At 30.3% G+C, this 24,558-nt stretch overlaps 1 protein-coding gene across 2 annotated transcripts in view; it reads left to right on the forward strand.

The window, feature by feature from the left end:
* The window catches only part of mei-41 (ATR serine/threonine kinase meiotic 41), a 152,724-nt gene that overhangs the window by 84,347 nt on the left and 43,819 nt on the right, over positions 1–24,558 (forward strand). For both annotated transcript variants that reach the window (XM_075362915.1, XM_075362925.1), the window contains exons 14-16: positions 393–671; positions 1,911–2,331; positions 23,783–24,016. In XM_075362915.1, the coding sequence (XP_075219030.1) occupies positions 393–671; positions 1,911–2,331; positions 23,783–24,016 (934 nt within the window). The remainder of the gene's footprint in view (positions 1–392; positions 672–1,910; positions 2,332–23,782; positions 24,017–24,558) is intronic.

Below are 24,558 nucleotides of genomic sequence, written 5' to 3' on the forward strand. Positions count from 1 at the left end.
TTCTTGTCAGATAGATTGATCCCAAACTGTTGTCGAAAGTTGTGTTGAACTGTTTTGAATAGACGTTGTCTTTGTGTATTCCACAGCACAAAATGCCTTCTGTTGTTTAGTGGGCATTATTTTGAAAAATTTGTGCTCATGGGAATGGCGGGTATTTTAATCAAAACTTGAAGTATCTAATAGCAATCATTGTAATTTACACCGCTCTCCATACACTGGGCACCTAGAAAAAAAAAATAAAGAGAAGGGTACAATATTTTTTGGATACGCCGTATATAGACAGTGTGATTTGTATACAGTTTTTGTATTTAATAAATTCTATATACTGTATGTCACATTTATATTAAATTGAAATTTTTATTATAGTAATTTTTATTTGTCTTTCGTTGCAGATGGATATTATTTGTTAAAAATCCTAATGTTCATGTTAGAGATGTATTTTCAAAAGTTGTAGTAGATTTGGTGTTCAGAAGAAAGTGGGTTGAGAGAAAGAAATTACACTGTGAAGAGGATTTGCCTCTCAGTCAGGCAGATCGTTTGGAATTAGTACATTCAGAACCTCTACTAGAGTCATTTAATAAGCAAGTTATGTCTGCTGTACAGCTTAGTCTTATAAATAAAGATACAAGTTTACAGTTAACTATTATGAGTACCATTAGAAGTATGGGATGGTACGTATATAACTTTCAGTGTGTGTTATCTTTTATTGATTCATGTCCATGGTAAACTAGTACTGACTGCCAAGTGACATTGTAGCTTGCTTCTCTCCTTTTAAATGGATCATACTGTTGTTAAACTACATTACAACAAGAAACGCTTTCTGAAGATGTGGCTTTTACCATCCGCATTTTATCCTTAATATAGTGTGTGCTATCCAATTTTCATGTTTGTCGATTAGTAAAAAATACTGCAGGGCATCTCAGAATGGAATGAAATGCAAGTGTGTTTTATATCCCTGTTTATTGCAGAGCCTGGACATCTGCCCCCTGTTGCTGAGTTGTTTTACTTAGCTGGCAGGTATTTACTTTTACTGGCAGTTGTATAGTTTATTGTAACTGTTTTTAAAGTGAACAGAGTTTGGAGTTTTAGATTATCCTTTAGTTTTAGTTTTTCCTTTTTAGATTATGGCTGTATAATACATTACTGGAGTTATTTCTCAGAAGATTAGCAAAATATTTGCATCCTTCTCCTGATGCGGTTTCCCTTTCACCAGTCTACTAAATCCTTTTGGTCTAGCAGGAATGCACCTGACAGGGCCCTAGTTTTGTGGAGAGTGTAATGCACCCCCAGTGTGTAGAAGTCACTTTGGAGGCTGGAGGTTATTTAATCCATTTCACATTGGCAGATATGAAGGAGGATGACTTAAAGGCAGGCTAATGTTTTGAATTATTTATTGTAAGCAGATTCTTTATTATAATTCATATATAAGGCACATGTGTTTTACAAGACTTAACGTATTACTTATCATCATCTAATGAAATACAACATTTAGGCAATCTGTTTTTTATAATTTTGTAGCAGTTTGTTTGCAGGATAACTTTATTATGAATGGAATATAAATCAGCAAACATACAAAAAATATGTTTGTATGTTAAAATAGTGTTCAAAACAATTTTTACAGATTTATTAATCTGTTTTAGTTTGTGGTTTTTTTACAATGAAAATGAATGCTGGTCGTCCCAGCATTCATGTGCATGGCACAAATGATCTTTTGCAATTTTTGAATTAAAAATACTTTTATTTAGTTTATGTTGGTGGACATTATTACAGCAATTATCCTTTTGTTATTTTGCTTAATTTAAAAAAAAATGTCATCTTCATTTTTATATTACTGTATTATAAATGTACAATTAATAAAGAAATATTTTATATTTATTAGTTTGTTTATTTTTTGTGTTTTTTTATTTCAGTGCACCTGTTGATTGTGTGATATATCCATGTGTTAGGATGTTACTTATATTTATATCACATCCGTATTCGGTAAAGCCATCAATAGCTCAGGTGCATTTACAAGCAATTGCTGAAGCTCATAACAAAAGAGTATTAGATATTTTTGAAAAATATAGAGGTGAATTTTGTAAACTTATAATTGATATATTAATGTTGTATTCACCTGAGGATAAAAAGGATTTGATGTGTTTTGTGCAACAGTTAGCATATGGGTTAACATATTACAGCTGTCGTTCATTTTTGGCCCACAATACAAGTGATTATCTTTTAAAATATTTGTTAGCATCACTTATAAATAAACCACAGTTAGACTGGATGTTAGAATATTTTGCTGAATTTACAGGTACTACAGTATCTGTTCTTTTAAGTGAAGGATTTCAAGTAAGTGCCGTAACTGCAGTTTCTTTTAACCTTAAATTAAATATAAGTTATAATAATTATCTGTTATTGCTAACTATATTACTATTATTAACCATAATATCAGGCATGCACATATACAGGTAAGTTACCATGAATTTTTCATATTAATCAAATATTAGTGTAAGTCATCTATTCTTTATCATCCTGTTATGGTTACAACTTTAATTCAGATTGCTAAAAATAACAATTTTGTCCTTAAACATAGTCAGCGAAACATTTTTTTTTAATATTTGAAAATCATTCAAGAAGTCATTAAGTACAGTAGATCAATGTAAATGTTTTTATAATCCCTTAAAGCATTCTGTTAAGAGTAAGTGGTTGGCTCTGCTGGCAAAGAAGCTCAGTTTTCCTTTTACAGTATTCGTATAGAATTCATCTGTGTGAGATAATTTTCATGTAGAAGTGATCATTAGTTTCCATCTGAGGCAGACCAGATAAATTATTGAATTATAAAAGTCAATGTTGATGGCTTAAATGCTTTTTATTATCTTGTTTTAGTAGTTACACTTTCTGATAAGTTGTTTTTGGTTATATAACATTTTTCAATTTTTTTTACAGAATTTGTGTTTTATTAACATAAAAGCAAGTTTTTTAAAATCTAACACTAAAACTGTTGCCTTTTTACAGAATTTTATTTCTTATTCAGATTGGTGCTATAACTTGTACTAAGCTGTCAAAAATATTTTTTGTTATTTATGTATATGTTTTTTATTTTTATTTTCTGCTAAACTTTCTTATTATTTAGGAGGTAATAATTGTTCAGTAGGTGTCTTTATTTATAATATAATCCATAATATACTAGTATTTAGATGTGTGTGTGTGAGACTATGTAGTAAACAAACATGATACAGTAAACAAGTTCAACACGTGTGCAGTGTTGAACTTGTTGTCATATTAGCTTTTGTGCAGATACATATTTCATTATGTATATGTATTAAGCATAACAATAGAGTTCAGTACTGAAAATAGCTATCAGCTGTTATTTTTGTGGGTACACTACATGAGCTGAAAGTTTGCCCCAGACCAACTGCTGTGTCTGGTGTACTAATCCTTTTCGTGTACTAGTCTGTTGTGTTTGCATTTTATATACAAATGTGTTATGTTATTAGTAATTGGATAATGTCAACTGGTTAGATAGTACAACAAACCTTGCTCCCCCATCCCACCTAAGCCAGTTGACAGTTTGGTTGACAGAAACAGGGGCAAACCTTCAGCTCACTTAATGTAGCAGTGTTTATTTTTAGTGCTGTTTACTTAATATATTTGTAAAATAAAAGGTTGTGTACCAGATTACTGTAGGTCTTGTAGTAGAATTTGGGTGGGAAAAATATATTGTACAAGGTATTTTTATTTATCATTTAACTTTCTGTTTAATCATTTAGATGGGTTAACCTATAGGCGGTAGTGGAGTGTAAACATGGATCAGCTGTCAACTGATCCAAATGATAAGTTATCAGCTTGTGGAAGTTGTTTACAGACCTCTTGGAAATGTAGGTTTCTGGTGTCCTCGAGCAGGGACCCCAGAAAATCTTATAGAAAGCTGTTTATAGACATCATTGTTGTCAATTTAGTCGTGGACTAAGAAAGTGATAATGAAGGTGATGTTATGGAGTCTCAACCGAATTACTAGTCTTTCCATGAGAGACAGTGCCTGTACCTCGTAAACCTAGGGTGCCACATACCTTGAACAATGCCTCTGACGACTCCTTTGTCGAATAAATTTGATAATCTTCTGATAGAGGATACAAGTGTTAATGCTAGCAGCAAGAATACTATCAGACTCCTGCCAATCGTCTTGTATGGGATCACGATGTAATACAACTATATGAACTGTTTGAAATGGTGGTAGTTAAGAATTATTATAGCATGCGACTGGTCGATATGAAACAGCTTTTCCAAAAGGACGTTGGAGTATAAAGAAAATTGTAGACTTGGTTCGTGAGAAAAATCTAATTGGACATACATTTACTAGGAGGAATGAAAGGGCTTATCGGGTAATGATTCAAAATTTACACTACTCAGTTCCGTAAGACATGATCAAAGAGGAAATCAAGGGACATGATCGTAGGGTGTAGAGCATAGTGAATGCCTGTCATAGAGTAACAAAGGATCTGATAGCGACGTTCTTTGTCAACCTCAAACCCCAAGAGAATAATAGAAGTATTTTTAGTTTAAAATATTTCGCTAACTGCAGTATTAATGTTGAAACTCTGAGAAAGCCTCCCAGTCTAGTACAATGCATTCATTGCCAGCAATACGGCCACATAAAGAACAACTATATGCAACTGTTTCACAGTGTCAAATATCTGGAGGGCCACAGGATCATGGATTGCCCAAGGAAGGACAAAAGAACTCCTGCCATTTGTGTACTGTCAGTCAGACCAGCCAACAAACTACAAGGTTTGCAGAGTGTGTAGGGAATTCCTGAAAAGGAAATAGAAAAAAAGGACGCATCATGCTTCCCAGAATAGTGCTCGGCTCAAGTCTAAGGATCGACGATCATCTTGCTTCTACTTAAGTAGTGCCAATTTCCCCGCACTAGGATGAAGAGCAACCAGGAATCTTGATACTGATTCCAGTAGTCTCTCCTGATCATATGCTGCAGCGGTTTGGTGTAACTATCGGGATTCTGAGGATACACTGGGAAAGCTGTCCTCCATCATAGAATTCCTTGTTCAACAAATAGGGAGCCCATTAGGCTTACTTCCCTAAGTGATTGCCAAAATCTGCTGACGGCTATATTTCTTAAAGTTGTTACATGGAACATCAATGGCCTAACTAATTGATAAGAGGTGTTAGAGCCTCTGGTCCTAACTGAATCCTTGGATGTCATCTTTAGCTCAGATATATACTTCAGTGATTGGGACTATCTTCAGCTTCAAGGATGCTCTGTAAATATGACAAGTCATCCGGATGGTAGGGTACATGAAGGTACTGCAGTGCTTATTAAAAGTTCCTTAAGACATCACTATCTCCCTGAATCATGGATGAATTATTTTCAGTGTACCTTGCAATCCTAGGTTCCGGATTTATTGCAGGGGAACTGAAATACTAAGTATTCTTTATGGGCTCTCAACTTGCAATCACTTGGTAAAGAATGTTGAAAGAGTTATGTTATCAACTTGCATCTCAATGCAATCTCATGGTTGCAGCCTGCATACTAGCCATCAGATCCCATGAAGGTACCAGATTGGTCAGACAACTACATCACTTCAGGCATACCATCTGTATACATATCAAATAAGATAGTTATGACTCACCATCCAACCACTTATCTTTTCTGCTCACCTTAAGTATGCCAGTGATAAGAAAGAAACGGTTGCCTGTCCTTTACAGTAACAGGATAGACTGGGACTTGTATTGAACTAGGGTTGAGTATGAGTGTGCTAGTACCTATCCTATTGAAATATGCTGATGACATCAATTATACAACATATATTTATCCTCAGTCATGCAGGAAGGAACCAATCAATTATTAATTATCAATTAAGCAAATTTTTATCCAATAAATTAAAAGAATCCATTAAAACTGAAAAACAAATACAGTTTAAAGAATAGTTACAAATTAATAGATAAATATAAACAATAATATTATCAGTAATATAAATAATACAAATAAATTTATAACATTAGATATAAAAGATATGTACACAAACATTGATACTAATAAAAACATAAATATAATTAATAATACTCTAATTAAATCAAAAATAAATAATAATTAATATTTTTAATTTAATAATAAATATTATAAACAAGAAAAGGGAGTAAGTAAGGATCTCCACTTTCTGCTATTTTAGCCAGTATCTTTATAAATGAACTAGAAAACACCCTGCTATCTAATATAATAAATAAACGTTAAATTATTTTATATAAAAGGTATGTAGATGACGTTTTAATAATATATAACCAACAATTTAATAATGAAATAAAAACATAATAATTGAAGAAATGGATTCTTTAAATAATAATATCAAATTCACTTTAAATAGGGAAAATAATATCAGCATTGACTAAAATTTAACAAAAATATTATTACTAATAAAATCGATATAAACATATACAGAAAGCCAACCAAGCAGGAAACTATAATACATTTCAGATCTTTTCATTCTTGTAGTCAAAAAATGGCACCCTTAATTCACTAATTTACAGAGCAATAAAATACTTAAAATACAATAATATAAAATTAAATAACATTAGACATGTAGCTTTAAATAATTGATATGATAGTAATCTACTGAATAAATTATATACTAGAATAAAAAATAAATTGTACATAAAGGACAGAATAAAACTAACAGATAGCAATACAGTAAATGAATATACTAAAATCGAATACATATAAATTATAATAATTAACAAAATATTTAAAACATTTAAATTAAAAACAGCATATACAGCAGATAATGAAATACTTAAATAATGAAGATCCTTCTATAACAATAAATCATGAAAACAACTTAAAAAACAAGAAGTGTATAGTCTCAAGTGTGAAAACCCCAACTTAAAATATATCGTAATGACAGATCGTCCATTCTCCATAAGAATTAAAGAACCTATTAATTGTATAATTAAAAATAATAAAGAAAGATCTAATTTTGCTAGACACATTTTAGAAACTGGACATAATTATTACCTTAATGAATTTATTAAAATATTAGAAATATATATGAAAAAAAAATTTCATATATATTTGAATAACAATAAATAATGAACGAACAAGTCAAATTCGATAATGATATCCTATATAAATAAATTTGGAATGCAATTAAATCCGTCCTTAAAATACTAAATAAACAAAACAAAACTTGAAAAATTAGACCCACCATTTAAAAATAAACCTTTAAAAAAAAACATCCCGATTAGAATCATCCAGCAGCAAGGGACTCTGTCCAGGTTTTGCGATAAGTAGGGAGAAATAAACTGCCAACTTTGCATTCCATTCCTATAAATAAATTATACAATAATTATTGATTAGTAGGTTGGTACTGTTTCATTTCTTAGCTCGTAATAGTTGTAAACATTTTACTGACATGACGTTACATTTTTATTAACTTATAACTTATTTTGTTATTTGACAATCAACTGTTATGAATATAACAATTTAAACTTCAATTTAATTATAATTATACATAAAAAATTATGTACATGACTATATAATAACTTCATATAATCCCTGATGATGGAGAAGTGACTCCGAAAGCGCTCAGATTCTTACATTAAAAATTGTTGGTAAGTATTATTTTATATAAATTATATTAATACTAATGGTGCCATATACTTGGGAAATTATATCTAATTAAACTATTTGGCTTGTATCTTATTCTGTTCACTGCATAAGTAATGGGATTCTAACTGGAATTAAAATAATTATTAAAAGATGTGGTCAAGGATTTAAAAAATGAAGGAGAGAAGTTATTAAAGTGGTTATGAAATATCATTTATAACAGTACTAGCAGTTGGTATAAATTAAAATGTAAGTAAGATTACTAAATTAGAAAGTGAAAATAAAAAGTTGAGGGCTACAGAAGCAGGAAATTTTTATACATAAAACACAAAAAAAGATATTTTGCAAAAGCGATGAGTTGCAAGAAGAAAGTGTTTTTGATATAAAGTCAGAAGTAAAATTTAAACAATTTATATTTTGTTTAACATGAATATCTTCTGTATTTTTAAAATATTTATAAATGAAAAACTGAAAGTTCAATGCAGGGTTGTAATATAACTTATGTATTTAGATTAAGTAGGAGCAGAGGAAAATAGCAGGAATTGTTAAAAACAATATTAATATGGTTAATAAATGTATTCGGTGGAGAAAGTTGTGGATTAATTAGCCACTCGTGATTGTAAAAATGATTCAGAAAAGAGTTTACCATCCCCTGAAACTATCAGAGGATTAAGGTAAGTTGAAGCAATAAATAACTCAGTACAGAATTAATCGTTTTTGAGTGAGGTTGTAGGTACGATTGCTCTCTCATCTATTTTCCTTATTACATTCTTCTTCTTTTTTTTTAATTTTTAAATGTGATTTGTAAATGTCAAATTTTATATATCAATAATGCAATAATTTGTTCAATTTGTATATTGAAATTTTTTTTGAGTTTCTGGTTTAAGTGAAGCAAATTTTAAAAAAATTAAAAGAAATTGCAAAATGTGTAAATATATGTCCTAAAGGGGATCCATTTCTTCTTCAAAAATGATGGAACTAACCATTGAATTTAGGAAGCAGTTACTGAGGGAGGTTTGAAAAATGTAAAATTTTTACTTCTGAATTACAAGTTGTTAAAAATGAGGTTACACAGAACAACCATGATATTAGTGAGCATCATAAGTTTGTTGATCAATTTTTCTTTTTTTTAATTGATGAATTTACTGTAAAGATATATAAATTTCAAAATGAGTGAGTATTGCGAGATAAAAAAGGAAAACTCAAATTTAAAATTGAAAATTGCCGAGCTTGAAACAGGTTGTGAAGTTCAGCAGTATAGCCATTCAAATAATTTAGAAATCCATGTGATTCCTTTATTCTGAAATCAAACACTTCTCGAATATACTGAAGGATACTGCTAAATGTTTAAATCTCCAATATTAATGGGGTCATTAACACTGCTGATAGAATAAATACTAAAAATAAGATAAACCTCCTGTCATAGTTAGCTTTGTTTTTAGATTTGCTAAAGAGAAGTGGTGGCTAGGTTTTAAAGAATATAGAAAGAAAAATGATAACTTTTTGATGACACATATGAATAGAAAGATTAATGTTTGAATGTAAAGTTTTTCTAAAAAAATAATTTCAAGTATTGATGGGTTAGTAATGGAAGAATTTACATCAAAAGAGATGATAATGACAAAGCCTACAAAATAGTCGATAGTATTGGACTGTCTGAAGTTAAAATAAATTTAATTAAATTTTTATTATTTCATTGGTTTACTTTTATGTTTTAATGTTCCGTGTTATGGTAGATGTTGGTAATTATAACACTGAGACTATCCATATTAAGGAATAATTGCTCTTTCTTTGGATTGGATGATCTGAAATTTATTTGTTGTAATGTTAAAAAGCAATAAATTATCATTTAGACTAGTTTATTGCTTTGTTAGACAATATTAAAATTAATTTTGACATTATAATTTTTGTTGAGAATGGAATCATTGTGTTATCTGAATCTGGGTTATTGTGAGTATTTTTGAAAAGAGTGAATAAATGTGATTGCATCAATGTATCATGTATCAATGTGATATGCATCAATTAGAAACAATTTACATTGTTTTTCTTTTGATACAGATGTTATTCAAGGTTGTAATTCTGTACTATTTATTATATTCAGTTGTTATGGTAATACCATAGGTTTGACAATTATCTAATGATTTACCCTTGAACTAGGAAAATTTTTATTTCATCTATATTTCCATTTAAAATCTATTGGTTGTTTAAAAGTACACATTCTGTGTGGTGATATTAATATTAATTTATTAGGTAATGATTAAAAATGAGGGTCATTTGTAAATGAAAAACTGAAAGTTCAATGCAGAGTTGTAATATAACTAATCTATTGAATATTTAAATATCACTGCTGGTTTTTCTTATATATCCTCTATTGTTAGACCTACTAGGATCATAGACTACATGAATTTGTGTATTGATCACGTTTTTATAAGAGATCATGCTTTTATGTAAGCCCAATGGATATAGATGAGGCACTGGATAATTTTCTTAGTGTTTTGGAAAAATACGAGGGATAACTCTATAGCGGTCTAAAGACCGCTGGGAAATTTCCCTCCTTAAGGTTGGTAAACCTGTATCGTTCATGGCCATGCTAGTATATACACACTTCATTGTTGTCTGTAAGTTGCCATGTTGAATTATCTTTGATTACGTTTGAGTTATTACGTTTTAAAATGAATAGGAAAGTCAATGTTGCCGCTAACTGTGAAATATGTGGAATAATATGTTTTTTAAACCATCAGAACATTAAGCCATCTGAAATTCATAGGCAGTTTGATTGCTGGGTACAGCGATAATGTGATGATGAAAGAATCATCTGAAAACGCTGTCATCCTCAATCGCCTACCAGACCGACAAAGGTCAAGCCACAGCTATTTGGATGCAAACTGATGGCCAGTCTTTTGAGATCGATTTGGTATACTGCTGATCGATTTCATGCCATGTAGAATGACTGTGAATGCAGAAGTCTACTGCAGAACTATATAAGTTATGGGCGCCATTCAAAATTGGCAACATGAGCGGCTGACTGATGGCGTCGTCCTGCTACTTGATAATGCACATCCACATGTGCATTAAACTGATTTAATGCACATCATTAAACTGATAATTTAACATCATTAACTGCTAGTTCTATGTAAAGATTAAAAAGTAATGGGAATATGGAACATCCTTGTCGGACTCCCTTTTTTATTACGGCTTCTTTCTTATGTTCATCAATTATTACTGTTGCTGTTTGGTTCCTGTAAATGTTAGCAATCATTCTCTCTGTATTTGAGCCCTAATTTTTTTAAAATGCTGAACATTTTATTCCAGTCTACATTATCGAATGCCTTATCTAGGTCTATAAATGCCAAGTATGTTGGTTTGTTTTTCTTTAATCTTCCTTCTACTATTAATCTGAGCCCTAAAATTGCTTCCCTTGTCCTTATACTTTTCCTGAAACCAAATTGGTCTTCTAATACTTCTTCCAGTCTCCTCTCAATTCTTCTGTACAGAATTCTAGTTAGGATTTTTTATGCATGGTTACTTAAGCTAATTGTTCTGATTCTTCATATTTATCTGTGCCTGCTTTCTTTGGTATCATGACTATAACACTTGACAAGACACTGTCAAATGTCATGACTTGGGCATAACAGAACTTACCCTTTTTCGTAAATATTATACACTAGTTTGTATAATCTATCAATCACTTCCTCACCTGCACTGCGCAGTAATTCTACAGGTATTCCTTCTATTCCAGGAGCCTTTCTGCCATTCAAATCTTTTAATGCTCCCTTAAATTCAGATCTCACTATTGTTTCTCCCCTTTCATCCTCTTCAATTTCTTCTTCTTCCTCTATAACACCATTTTCTAATTAATTTCCTCCATATAACTCTTCAATATATTCCACCCACCTATCGACTTTGCCTTTTGTACTATAAATCGGTGTACCATCTTTGTTTAACACATTACTAGGTTTTAATTTATGTATCCCAAAAATTTCCTGTATACTTCGTCTATTTTACCAATGTTCATTTTTCTTTCCACTTCTGAACACTTTTCTTTAATCCACTCTTCTTTCGCTAGTTTGCAAATCCTGTTTATGGTATTTCTTAATTGTCTATAGTTCCTTTTCTTTTCTTCATCACTAGCATTGTTATATTTTCTACATTCATCCAGCAGCTTCAATATAACGTCTGAAATCCAAGGTTTACTACCAGTTCTCTTTGTTCTGCCTAAATTCATTCCTGCTCAATTAAGAATGTCCTTTTTAATATTCTCCCACTCTTCTGTTGTATTTTACCTTTTTTACTCAGACCTCTTGCGATGTCCTCCTCAAAAATCTTCTTTACCTCCTCTTCATCAAGCTTCTCTAAATTCTACTGATTCATCTGACATCTTTTCTTCAGATTTTTAAACCCCAATCTACATTTCATTATCACTAAATTATGGTCGCTATCAATATCTGCTCCATGGTAAGTTTTGCAGTTGACGAATTGATTTCAAAATCTTTGCTTAACCATGATATAATATATCTGATACCTTGCAGTATCACCTGGCTTTTTCCATGTGTATATTCTTCCATTATGATTCTTAAACTGGGTGTTGGCAATTACTAAATTATACTTTGTGCAAAACTCTTTAAGTCAATCCCCTCTTTCATTCCTTTTGCCCAGCTCATATTCACCCACTATATTTCCTTCCTTGCCTTTTTCAATGCTTGCATTCCAATCTCCAAATATTGTTAAATTTTCATCTCCTTTTATGTGTTTAATTGCTTCGTCAATTTCTTCGTACACACACTCTACCTCATCATCATTATGGGCGCTTGTAGGCATATAGACGTTAACAATCGATGTCAGTTTAGGTTTTGATTTTATCCTTATTACAATGATTCTATTGCTATGCATTTTGAAATACTCTACTCTCCTCCCTATCTTCTTGTTCATTACAAAACCTACTACTGCCTACCCATTATTTGAAGCTGAGTTAATCACCTGACCAAAAATCATTTTCCTCTTCCTACCGAACCGTACTAATTCCTACTACATCTACATTTATCCTATCCATTTACCTCTTTAAATTTTCTAACCTACCAACCTTTTTTAGACTTCAAAAAGTCCACACTCCAACTCATAGAATGTTGTTTTTTAATTTTCTGGTGACCCCTTCCTTAGTAGTTCCCACCCAGAGATCCGAACAGGGGACTAGTTTACCTCCAGAATATTTTACCAAGGAAGGCGCCTCCATCATTGCTATATGAAAATGCAGAGAGCTACATTTTCTTGGATAAAAAACAGCTGTAGTTTTCTATTGCTTTCAGCTGCGCACTATTCAGAGGACTGAGTGATGTTGATATGGCTGTTTAAGTCGTATCCTACGCTCTTAACAACTACTGAAAGAGCTACTGCCATCTTTCAGGAATCATTCCTTAGTCTGGCTCTCAACAGATACTTCTCCGATATGGTTGCATCTTCGCTCCAGCTACTCTGTATCACTGAGCACTCAAGCTCCCTCACCAACGGCAAGGTCTCATGATTCATAGAGGGAGGAATAGTATATGGAGTATGGAAAAGGTCTAACAATTGATTCTTTTTGTATGGCAAATATTTTCAGTTCTTTTTTGTTAATGTTGGTAGCTCTGTTACTAGTTACCTGTTTCACAAATTGTGAAGAAAGCAGGGCCTTAGATGGTAAGATAAATCATAATGAGCCTTATTGTTCTATTTTTTTTTTTTTTTCAGCTGGTTACATCTAATGAAATTTTTAAACTAATGAATTAAAAGGATAATTATACTTTTTTAACTCATGGGTTATCTACTTACACACTAAAGGTGCTTAATTAATTCTTTTATTTGTTTGCCTCTTGTTCATATTTTTAACTTATGTTTGTTAATGGCATTTTCCCTAAATTTTTTAAACTGGCAGTTAATTTCATATAAAAATGGTGATAAAGGAACCCAACAAATTATAGACCTATAGCTCTGACCTTGTCTTTGTCTAAAATTCTGGAAAAGTGTATTAAATTTAGATTGGTTGCATTGTTTTAAAATATAATCTATTTAGCCAAAATCAATTTGGATTCAGATCAGGCATAGAATTGATAATGTCTTGCTTACTCTCACAAATCTGATTCTGGAAAGTTGGATGATGGTGACCATGTCATTGGGATTTTTCTAGATATACAAAACGCCTTTGATTCTGTTGATCATCTATCTACTTTTCTTGAATAAACTGCATAATATTGGTATTAGGGTGGATTATTTTGAATTTATTAAAGTTATATTTATCTCACAGAACACAATGTGTTAAACTAAATGGTGTATTTATTGATGATCTTCCTGTGATTTCTGGGGTTTCACAAGGTACTATTTGGTCTCAGTTTGATTCCTGTTTTATATGAATGATATTTTCAACTTAAATATTGAGGGTAAATTTGTTTGTTTTGCTGATGACATGGCCATTGTTTTTGGTGATTGTTCTTTGGATAAGATTGTAATGAAAGCCAATCTGAGTTTGAAATTGGTTAAAGATTGGTTGTATAAAAATCTTTTTTGCATTAATGCAACTAAAACTAAAGTAGTTTATTTATCTAACAGAGAAAAATTATTAATAATTATAATAAAGTAATTTACATAAATTTAATTTCTGTCGGCTTAGTATAAGTACTTGTAATTAACTTTTGTTAATTTTGTTAAGTATCTTGAGATAGATTTTGATTATAATCTGAAGTTTAATTTCCATATAAATAATTTGGTTAAGACAGTTTTTAGGCTCTTTTATAATAGGATTCTCAGGCATACTTTGTTTTATTCCCAGCTTAGACTGGTTTATTGTGCACTTATTCAGGCGTTATGGTTATATAACATTTTGGTTTGGAGGAATATGTTTGACTCCAGCCGTTATTAGTTACTGTTAACTCCTTATTAAAAATTTGTTTGGTTAAACAAATTTAATTTTAAACTGTAAATTTAAATAAATTTACACAGTTTAATCAAAAAATAATTTGCCTTATTCTATGTTTAAAGTTTATAATCTTAAAAATTTGTTTTAAAAAGTATTATTATTGTTGTTTGTTTATAAATATTAAAATTTATTTAAGTTCTATTATAATTACTCCTATATAACTAGAAATCTTTTAATAAGTAATTTTTGTATACCTTTTGCTAACAGAGTTCCTTTTAGAAGTTTATATAATGTAGTTTGTCAGTTATTGTTAATGCTAGATATTGATTTTGGTAATTTTGTTTCTATTCACTTCCTGAAGGATTTTTCTCTAAATGATGACTATCATTTTACATTAATTATTTTAATTTGCGTTATTTTTGTTTTTATTCCTCTAAGTGATGTTTTTATGAAAAATATATTGTTTATTATGTGGTATATAAGTTATATTTTGTTTGTGTTTGATTTATTGTATATTTTGGTTTCCTGTGAATTATTTCCTTTATGCTTTGAGTGGTCTTTAAGTATTTAGGTAATATTTAGATGTAAATTATAATTTTGATAAGATTTTTTGTTTCGTTACTCTATGTTTATCATTACTTTTGCTCTCAGCTCAAATATTTATTTTTGAGAGCATGCTTGATAGGTATTATTAGAAATGATTTATTGTATTTATATTTTTAGTTTTTTTTTTATATTTGTATTTGTATATTTGGGTATTTGTATATTGCATATTCAAGTGAATTTTAAATCAGATAAATAAGTATATTAAAAAGAAAAGGGAAATCCTTGCTTTGTAGGACTGAACATTTGGTTCTTTTTTATATTCAAGAAATAATGTCTAAGGAATTATTCTCAAACTTAAGTGTCTTATTTTGGAATGTAGGTGGAACAGAAAATTTGAGATACTTGGATGATGATCAAACTTATATAATACTACTGCAAGAAAGTCAACTGGACACTTATTGAAGTTAGGTTGTTACAAATTATTCCCTGCAGGCCTGAAGGATTATAATGTTTTTTTGCTCCAGTCTCCAGAAATCTAGCAGAAGGAAGAGAAAGTGAAGGATTAATAGTATTGGTGTGCAAGAGCAAATAGTTAAATGTGTCACTTGTGGATTCTTCAAATTTGTGATTATTGGTTTAGATTAGTTTTAATGATGTTGATCTGATAATATATTATATTTATTCAAAATTTGAAATGGATACAGACTTGCATAGAGGTGTGGAAAAATTAGGAGAGAGCAATCTGAGGGTCAGTTAGTGGGAGATGAGTGCGACAATACCTTTTGATTGCTGCTCTTTAGTTGTGGGAGAGACCAGTAAGTGATAATGTTATAAGTACAAGGGGCTGAAAGTTAATGGAAAGCAAGGAAGTGAATGGATGAACACAAGGAGACACTAAAAATCTGTAGACCTGGCAAGATACTTTTTTTAAATCACATATTGTATTTATTTATAGTTTAATACAGTTATATTAACTTTGCTGATAATTTATTTATCGATGAAAAGGGAAAGATGAAAAACGCATGAATTTACGTTAAATAATATTAAAAGTAAAGAACATGGGAACTGTTGGAATAAATAAATTGTAATATTGTAAGTGAAATGACTTGCAGTTGTAATACTTAATTATATATTAAGCTTCTTTGTTGTTACTGTTCTGTAATAAACTATTTTTCATTATTATTTTTTTTTTTATAAGTTTTTGGTAAAGCTGGACATATAAAAAAAAGACTTAGATTGACTCTACAATAGAGTGCAACGAGAAAGTATTTTTTATGGAGATTAGGATAACACTAGGGGGAAGGTGAAAAGGCTGGTTTATTGGACTGTGAAAAGATTTTTACCATTAGGATTATGGGGTCTCTTGAGTTTGGCTAAACACATGCATACCAAAAGTGATAGGAAATGCATTTTTTGGATGGTTTTCAATGTTTTTTTTCTGATAAGTTAAACCAGGAAATATGATTGTAATGGATAATATTTTTTACCTTTGTAAGGATGGAAAAATTCCTACCAAAGTTTCAAGAAAAATCAAGTAATTGCGTATAAATATATGTGTCAGATAAAATTAGAGTTTTTAAGAATTATTGAAAAAACGAAACATAAAATATTTTGAGCAAATGAGTTAGAAAAAAGTAATATAATTGTGCAACAGTGCTTCATTTATTTCTCAATCATTACAATTTAAAATCTGTTGAATTGGGATGGCTTCAGGTAAAACTTTATTTTGAATTAAGTAGTATGATATTTAAAATTAAAAAAAAATTTTTTTTGGGTGGGGTTTCTGAGCAAAAAACACTTTTGTGTTATCATTGCTCGAACAAAAAATATTTGTTGAAATAAAAAGGGACATATCACATATATCTAAATTTATAAAATTACTCTGTGTTTTCACGGCAAATGGCATGAATAACTGAAACACACTACAGTAATATAAATACTTGAATATAAACGGACAGTACTAAGAAATCGTAAAACATAAGAAAGCAACATTTCATTATCCCCTAAAATAGTTTGCATATTTGGCCCTAGATGAAATTTGCGATTCAGGGCCTCATAACAGATTTTTTTTTTAAATCTGTGTTCTAAGTAGAGCTGTCTTCCAAAAAAACAGTAGAGCTGTTTTCATATAGCTGTCTTTATCTTGTTAAAGAAGAAAAAAAATGTGAGAATTAGATTTTTTGAATGAAAATGTTACCAAAAATTTGTAGTGATGACTTGAGCAGATGTGAGATTTTATCATAATTGTGAGTAAATACTGAAATAATTGTAATAACATGTGTTATTATAGTTATTAGTGGTTACAGATAGTAGTTCTTTATTATTTATGTTCTAAAATATGATAGTTTTCTATGTATATTTAAGAATATACAAGGCAAATTAAAAAATTGTCTTGCATAATTCATAATCAAAATATGCATATGATATTATGGTGAAGTATATTAGAATTTATGGAAAGAAAAAGAAAGGAAGCTATATGTGTTAGCTATATGGAAAGGATTACCAAGATAGTAATTAAAAATATGCAAGGCAATAATAATACTGATTTAATTATAGTATACATTAGTGTTTTTAGTAAAAACATTTTTGAACGTATTTATTCCAAGGCAAACAGATATATTACAGTTACAATATAGTATACATATATACATAGGCTTAGTTTTGAAACCTGTTGTAGTAAAATGTAGGAAAATGAAACTGAATGTTCTAGAATTAATATAAATATGGATTTCTATTTACACATTTAAAATAACGGGGGCATTAATTCCTAGAATTCAGATTAATATTCAGGCTAAAGTCATAAAACCACATTGTGAGAAACCTTTGCCTAAGAAATTTCTATTTACATCTGCATGTGAAATTTATTAAAAAGATAAAATTACTCTTTGTGAAAGAATTTTTTAAATCTAGTGATCAGTTAACAGATAGCATAAATTATACAAATATTGATAACTAATCCATTAAAAAATGTTTTGAATACTGTTGGAAAGAAGTTTGAATCTCTGGTCAAATGTAGAGGATATCTACAGCCTGTTGTCAAGGGCTCAGCTTTCATGTTTACTCTCTTGGAGAAAAATTATCATGGCTCAGAATCATTTCATTTTTATGTAGTAAAAACTAGATGATAATGCACAATGCATAAATTATGTTTTGCAACAAGTAAAATAATTAAAATCCTAATTAAAAGAAATAGGAGTCTTCTTTTAAGATCGACCATTAATTGCTGAGTGTCTTTTCAAATTCCGTATTTTATCAGGGATTTTTATGTTCGATTGAAGTAAGCAGTTACCTGCTAACTCAAAATAATTAATCTAACATACTGGGATAGTCCATATATCTTAATGTTTAAAGCTAATATCCATTGTTTGTCATACAAATATATATATATATATATATATATATATATACACATACACACTCACACACACAGAGTATTTCATTTTAATTGCCCCAGGCGAATTTCTTGTAAATTACGTACAATACAAAAAATTACCTTAATAAAAGTTACTCAGATTGGAGGGGGACACCCTTTTGACCTTCACACATATGACCTTGGAACTTTTTTGTAGGTCATAGCTAACCATCAGAGGTAGTGTTGTACAATAGTATAAAGTCATTTTTATGCTCATTTCCATAGTTTGTGATGAATGACCTGGAATATAAATATTCCAAGAATATTGTATGATCTTCAAAAACATGAAACTCTTATAGCATTTCTTCTTCTTTGGTTGACAGCAGCTCTCCACTCTACTCACTTATCAGTTTTCTCTTTAGCTCTCAGTAAAAATCACAGTTCATATCATCCATTATCTGTTTTATGAACTCCAACTGAGGTCTTCCCCTACAATTTTTCCCTTCCATCACTCCCTTAACCAAACCCTGGTGCCTAAGAATGTATCGTATTAGCTGAGCGCTTCTTCTTTTTAATTGTTTTAAAAAGCTTTTCTCTTTGTTAACTCTCTTAAGTACTTCCTTGTTTGATAATTTTTCCATCCAACTTATCTTCGTCATTCTTCTATAACACCACACTTCAAAGCCAAAAGTCTCCTCCTTTCCTCTTCACCAATTGTCCATAATTTTCTCCCATACAATGCAACATTCAACACAAATGTTCTCAGTAATTGTTTTTTCTACTTGAGGCTTATATTATTTGCTACAAAAAGGTTTTTCTTTATTTTAAAGCGTTCTTTGCCTGGTGTATTCTACTCACTATTTCGTTGTTGCTTCCATCACCTGCTATTTTACTTCCTAAATATTTAAACTCTTCTACTTCCTGAATAGTTTCATCCCTCAGTTTTATTGTTGTTCTATTCGTCCTGTTCTTAGTGCATACCAGTATTTTGTTTTTATGACTTAATACACACGTGAAATTCTTCTTTCAGTACCTTATCCATAACAGTTGAAATTTGTTGCAAGTCCTCTTCACTTTCTGCAACTACACTTATATCTTCTGCAAATCTTAACATGTCAACTCTTTCTCCCTGGATCTTTACACCGACACTCACTTCCTCTCTAATTCTATTGATGGCCTCTTTTATATATAAGTTGAACAAGTATGGAGGGAGACAATGTACAGTCCTGTCGCACCCCTTTTTTAATGATTGCTTCTTCTTTTTTGTTTCCACAGAAAGTTATTCCCATTTCATGCTGATAAATACTGTAAATAATTCTTCATTTCCTGTAGCTAATATCTATCCAGTTCAATAGAGGAGCAAGCAAGATGTTCCAATTTACACTAACGAATACTTTTTCCAGATCTACAAATGATATGAAAGTAGTTTTACCTTTCTTTAATTTTTTCTGTACTACTTGCCTTAGTGCTAAAATTGCTTCTTTTTTCCTATCCTTTTTCTAAAACCAAATTGGTCTTCTGTAGCAGCCCTTCTATTTTCTGAATAATTTTAGTTATTGTCTTGGATGCATGACATACTAGGCTCAATGTTCTATATTGCTCACATGATTGGGCATTTGTTTTCTTTGGTAATGGTACTATAATGCATTTTGAAAATCACAGAGTAATTCTCTCCAGTTTCATAAATGTTACAGAGCAACTTATATAATTCCTTTTTTCATTCTGTCTTCAAGAGTTTTGCTGGTATGCTGTCCATTCCTGGCACCTTTCCATCCCTCAGTTTGTGTAATGCCTTTGAACTCTTTCTCCATTATAGATTCCTCCAGTTTCTCTGGTAGTACTTACAATTCCTCTTCTATTGTTAAAATCTGATTGTCACCTCTATTTAATCATTCCAAATACTCTTTCCATCGTTTTGCAATTTTTTCTTCATCATATATTGTTTTTTCCTCTTTATCCATATACTGAAGAACTTTTTAATGTCTCCATAGGCTTTATCAATCTGTTCCACTTTCATACAGTTATTTATATTCACAGTTATTTTTTAGGAATTTTTCTTTATCTTGTCTCGTTTTCTTGTTTATCTTATTCCTCAATTCCTTGAACCTTTCTCTTCATTCCTCATCTACAGCATTTTTGTACTTTCTTCTTTTATTGATCAACTCAACAACTTCAATTATCCTTTCCTTCCTCTTTTCATGCGTTTTATTCCCAAATAGTTTTCTGTTGTATTCAGAATAGCCTTTTTTATTCTGTTCCATTTCTGTGCAACATCCACTCTCTCTTGTTTCTATGGCTTTAGTGACTTCATTTCTGCCATGTACATATTATGAACTGCTTCATTTTTTAATTTCTTAACATTCTAATGATTCTTTTCTACTCTCTCACAACTTTTGAATTTTAAAACGGAGCACATTATGACTAAATTATGGTTACTATTTGCATCTGCAAATAGTGATTTCTGTTATCCTTTACTTGATTTCTGTATCTTCCCACAATAAAGTATAATCTATTTGTGCTCTCTTTATGTCTCCAGGAGCTTTCCACATATATCTCCACCTTGGATGGTGCTTAAATAGTGTGTTTGAAATTATTAAGTTGTGTTTTGTGCAAAATTCTATGAGTCCTTTTGGTCTCTTGTTCCTGTTACCAAGTCCATAATTCTCAACAACCCTCTCTTCACGTACTTCCCCAACATTAGAATTCCATCTCCCAGTATGATCTGATTTTCTTTCCCTCTGATATTCTGTATTAAATTACTTAACTCTTCATACACTTTCTCTACTTCTTCTGGTTGTTGGCATGTATTCCTGCACCATCACGGTGCCCTTTGGTTTTCTGACCAGTTCTGACTAGAATAATTCACTCATTGTATTACACATACCCCTTTAGATTATTTCCTAATTTTTTGTTTAGAATTTTGCCTACTCCTCCATATCCTGGTGTGTATTCGGCGGTTACCATGTCTATTATTCTATTCTTCACTCCAAAAGTATCCATGATTAGGCCATTTCATCTCTGCAATTCCCAAGATATCCATTCTTAATCTCTCAATTTCCAACTTAACATTCTCCCATTTCCCTTCCTGTAGCATCGTTTTCACATTCCAAATTCCTATTGTCTTCTGATATTTGTACTTTATCAAAGCCGAAGCCTCCCTAGTTGCCCCCCTCTGGAGATCTGATTGGGGGACTATTTTAGCTCTAGACAATTTAATTAAAAAAGTATCCATCATGAGTTACTGATACTACAGATATCTAATGGGATCTTTGATAGGATGGTTTCCCATTGCCTTCCCCATCCTGTGCCTTGACCACCTAGGTGGTTCTTCCACCTGTGGGGATAGTTTCCATATAACTTATCTAGTTTTACTAGATTATTGTATAACTATCTCTGATGGTTAGCCGTATGACCTTCAGAAAAGATCTGAGGTCATATGTGTAACTAGATATTCCAATGTAAAATTTTCTGCTCTTTTCATTGGTGGGTCAAAAATAAGTCATTCCATTTGAAAAAATTGTATTAACCTTGAAATTACAGTCAAGTTCAAGGTCACCACAAGGCGTCCCTCTTCAAGCTGAGTAACATTTGTTTATGTAATTTTTTTGTATTGTGTGTAGAAATTCACGTGGGGCGATTAAAATGAAACACTAAATACAAAACACTAATACGAAACACTAAATATATACACACACAGAATTAATGATTTCTTATGGTTTTTGACCTGAAAAATCAAATAAAATTGATCCAGAACTGTACTTGCAGTAGTTTTTGAGAAATCTTAGGTGAAAACCAGTGGACTATTATTTTACCCCCATTGTTAATGTCCTCAAAATTTCAGTACGACCTCATTTCACCATGGTAGCTGAAATCAATGTGAAATCTTTCACTAGCTTGCAAATGAAGCATTTTAAGACATGTTTATATGAATGTTTTCCATTATTTTCACAAGTAGAATAGGTTATGAAAGTCCCAGGAGAACTTCATGATACACTCCTGTTTATATAATACTGTTATATTTCATTAATATTTTTTACTATTATACTTAACTAGCATTCTAAATTTTTGAATGGACTTACTTGTTATTTGCTTGTTTCTTGTTACCTTTGCTAATAGTGTTGTGTTCATGAAAACTGCCATGTCTGACAGATTCAAATTCAGGACCTACTGAATGAAAGACAGAGGTCTTCTTATTTAAAAAAAAATTGAAATAACATTCTTCAATTTCCCTGCCTGTAGCATCATTTTCACATTCCAAGTTCCTACATATAAAAGATGTAAAATCTTTTTCATCACGGAACAAGAAATCTCATTTTTACATAAGAAAATAATTTTGTAATTATATAATAATATTTTTTTTTTACATATATAAAAAAAAAATACCAAAACCATCAATAAATTTGTACTTAATGATTATATGTATAATTTAATACAATCATTTCTATTATAATGAAATCATGTATCTATTTTGATTGCATTTTGTTAAATCCATATATTTGTTAAGTATATGTTCTTTTGAATTAATTTAATTTGTTGATTTTTACTGTTCTGTATACGATTTAAGTGATGAACAGTACATTATTTTATTTTTATAATTATGCTGCTTTTGTAATAAGAGATATTGTAATTAGGCTTATATTTTACGAATTATGTATGAGTAGCATATTAGGAAAAATTGCATTCCCTTATACACTCATGGGTTATGCTTATCAGAATGTCTGTTGGTAGTTTCTGGTATGAATTTTTGCATTGTGTTTGTGTTGTAAATAAAACACTTAACTATGTGTTTGTAGCAGTAACATGTGATGTTTAATTATGTAGAGTTTTTTTATTATAGTGCCATCTAATGTAGATGATGCAGCTTGTGTGAAGAAGCTGCATGTTGTATTCTATGGGTTAACAGGGTGAATTTGAATAAGTGTCACTTGTGATTGGTTCTGTGCGTATTTTGAAAATGTTATGTTTGGTAACATATGATATGTTAAGATGTCTTGATAATTAATATTTTATGTTTGTATTCTGCTGTCAATAGGAAACTTTTACTTAACCAGAAATATATTGTCATTAACAACATGTTTAACATTAGTAAAAAAAAATAAAGTTTAATCCAGGACTTTTAATGTATTATATTCTAATACATCAATAATACTATTATTATTAAAATATATAATTAATTGTGTTATAATTAGTTATAAGCAGTTGAGAGAGTGTAAATCAATATATCTTTGTTGTATGGTAGTATTGGTCAGTAAATCTTTATCAGTAATAAAAACTTTGTTATTTTAATCAAATTTCAGTGTTGTATTTAATTAATTGTATATTTCTAATTCATTTTATTATAATTTATATTTATGAAGGATTGCATTTTATTCTTTGTTTATTTTCTTTTCTTTTTAAGCATATTTACCCATATTTGTACATGGAAGCTGATGAAGCAGTACTGAAAGATTGTTGTAAATATATGGAGTCAATTACTGGTCTCAAAATTCAAACATTAATTTGTTTGTCATTTAAAAGAATAACTATTGAAATATTGTTATATTACAACACTAACAAAGATAAAGTAATGCAAGGTTTAAACTTTTTAATGCAACTGGCTGATGAAGGGCAGTCTTCCTCTGATGGAGATGTTGTAAGTTTTTTTAATGTTATTGTTCTAAATTTGTTTAAAGTTAGGTATTAAATACACTAGGGAACTCTAAAATATTATTGACTATTTAAATGAAGATAGATTTGCTCTAGCTGCTGGCCACACCATACTGTTATTTTTCATAAACTGTTTATATACTGTTTCATATACAGAAACAGTTTATTCATAATGGCCGTGAGATATGTTATGAAGATATTTAAATTTTATATAGAAAGTTTGTGCTCTAAAACACTATTTTGAAGATATTTTAGAGTGAATGCAATTTTGAATATGTTATTTTTTTAATTATTTCATTCAGATGAGATCTGTGCTGTTGCCAGTTTTTCTGAATAATTTATTTTTATGAATTTGTACTATTTACTTATTCATTCACTTTTGTGGAAAATAGCTTGCAGAAAATTATAGTTACGCAAGTAAAATTGTTTTTATCAAAGTGACGTGTTTTATATGAATTTTAAATTAATAAATTTATGAAAATATGTAAAAAAGAATGTAATTTTAACCTAAATTCATATACATTTTTG

This window comes from Lycorma delicatula, chromosome 1 (genome assembly GCF_047948215.1).
Source record: "Lycorma delicatula isolate Av1 chromosome 1, ASM4794821v1, whole genome shotgun sequence".
Taxonomy (NCBI): Eukaryota; Metazoa; Arthropoda; class Insecta; order Hemiptera; family Fulgoridae; genus Lycorma; species Lycorma delicatula.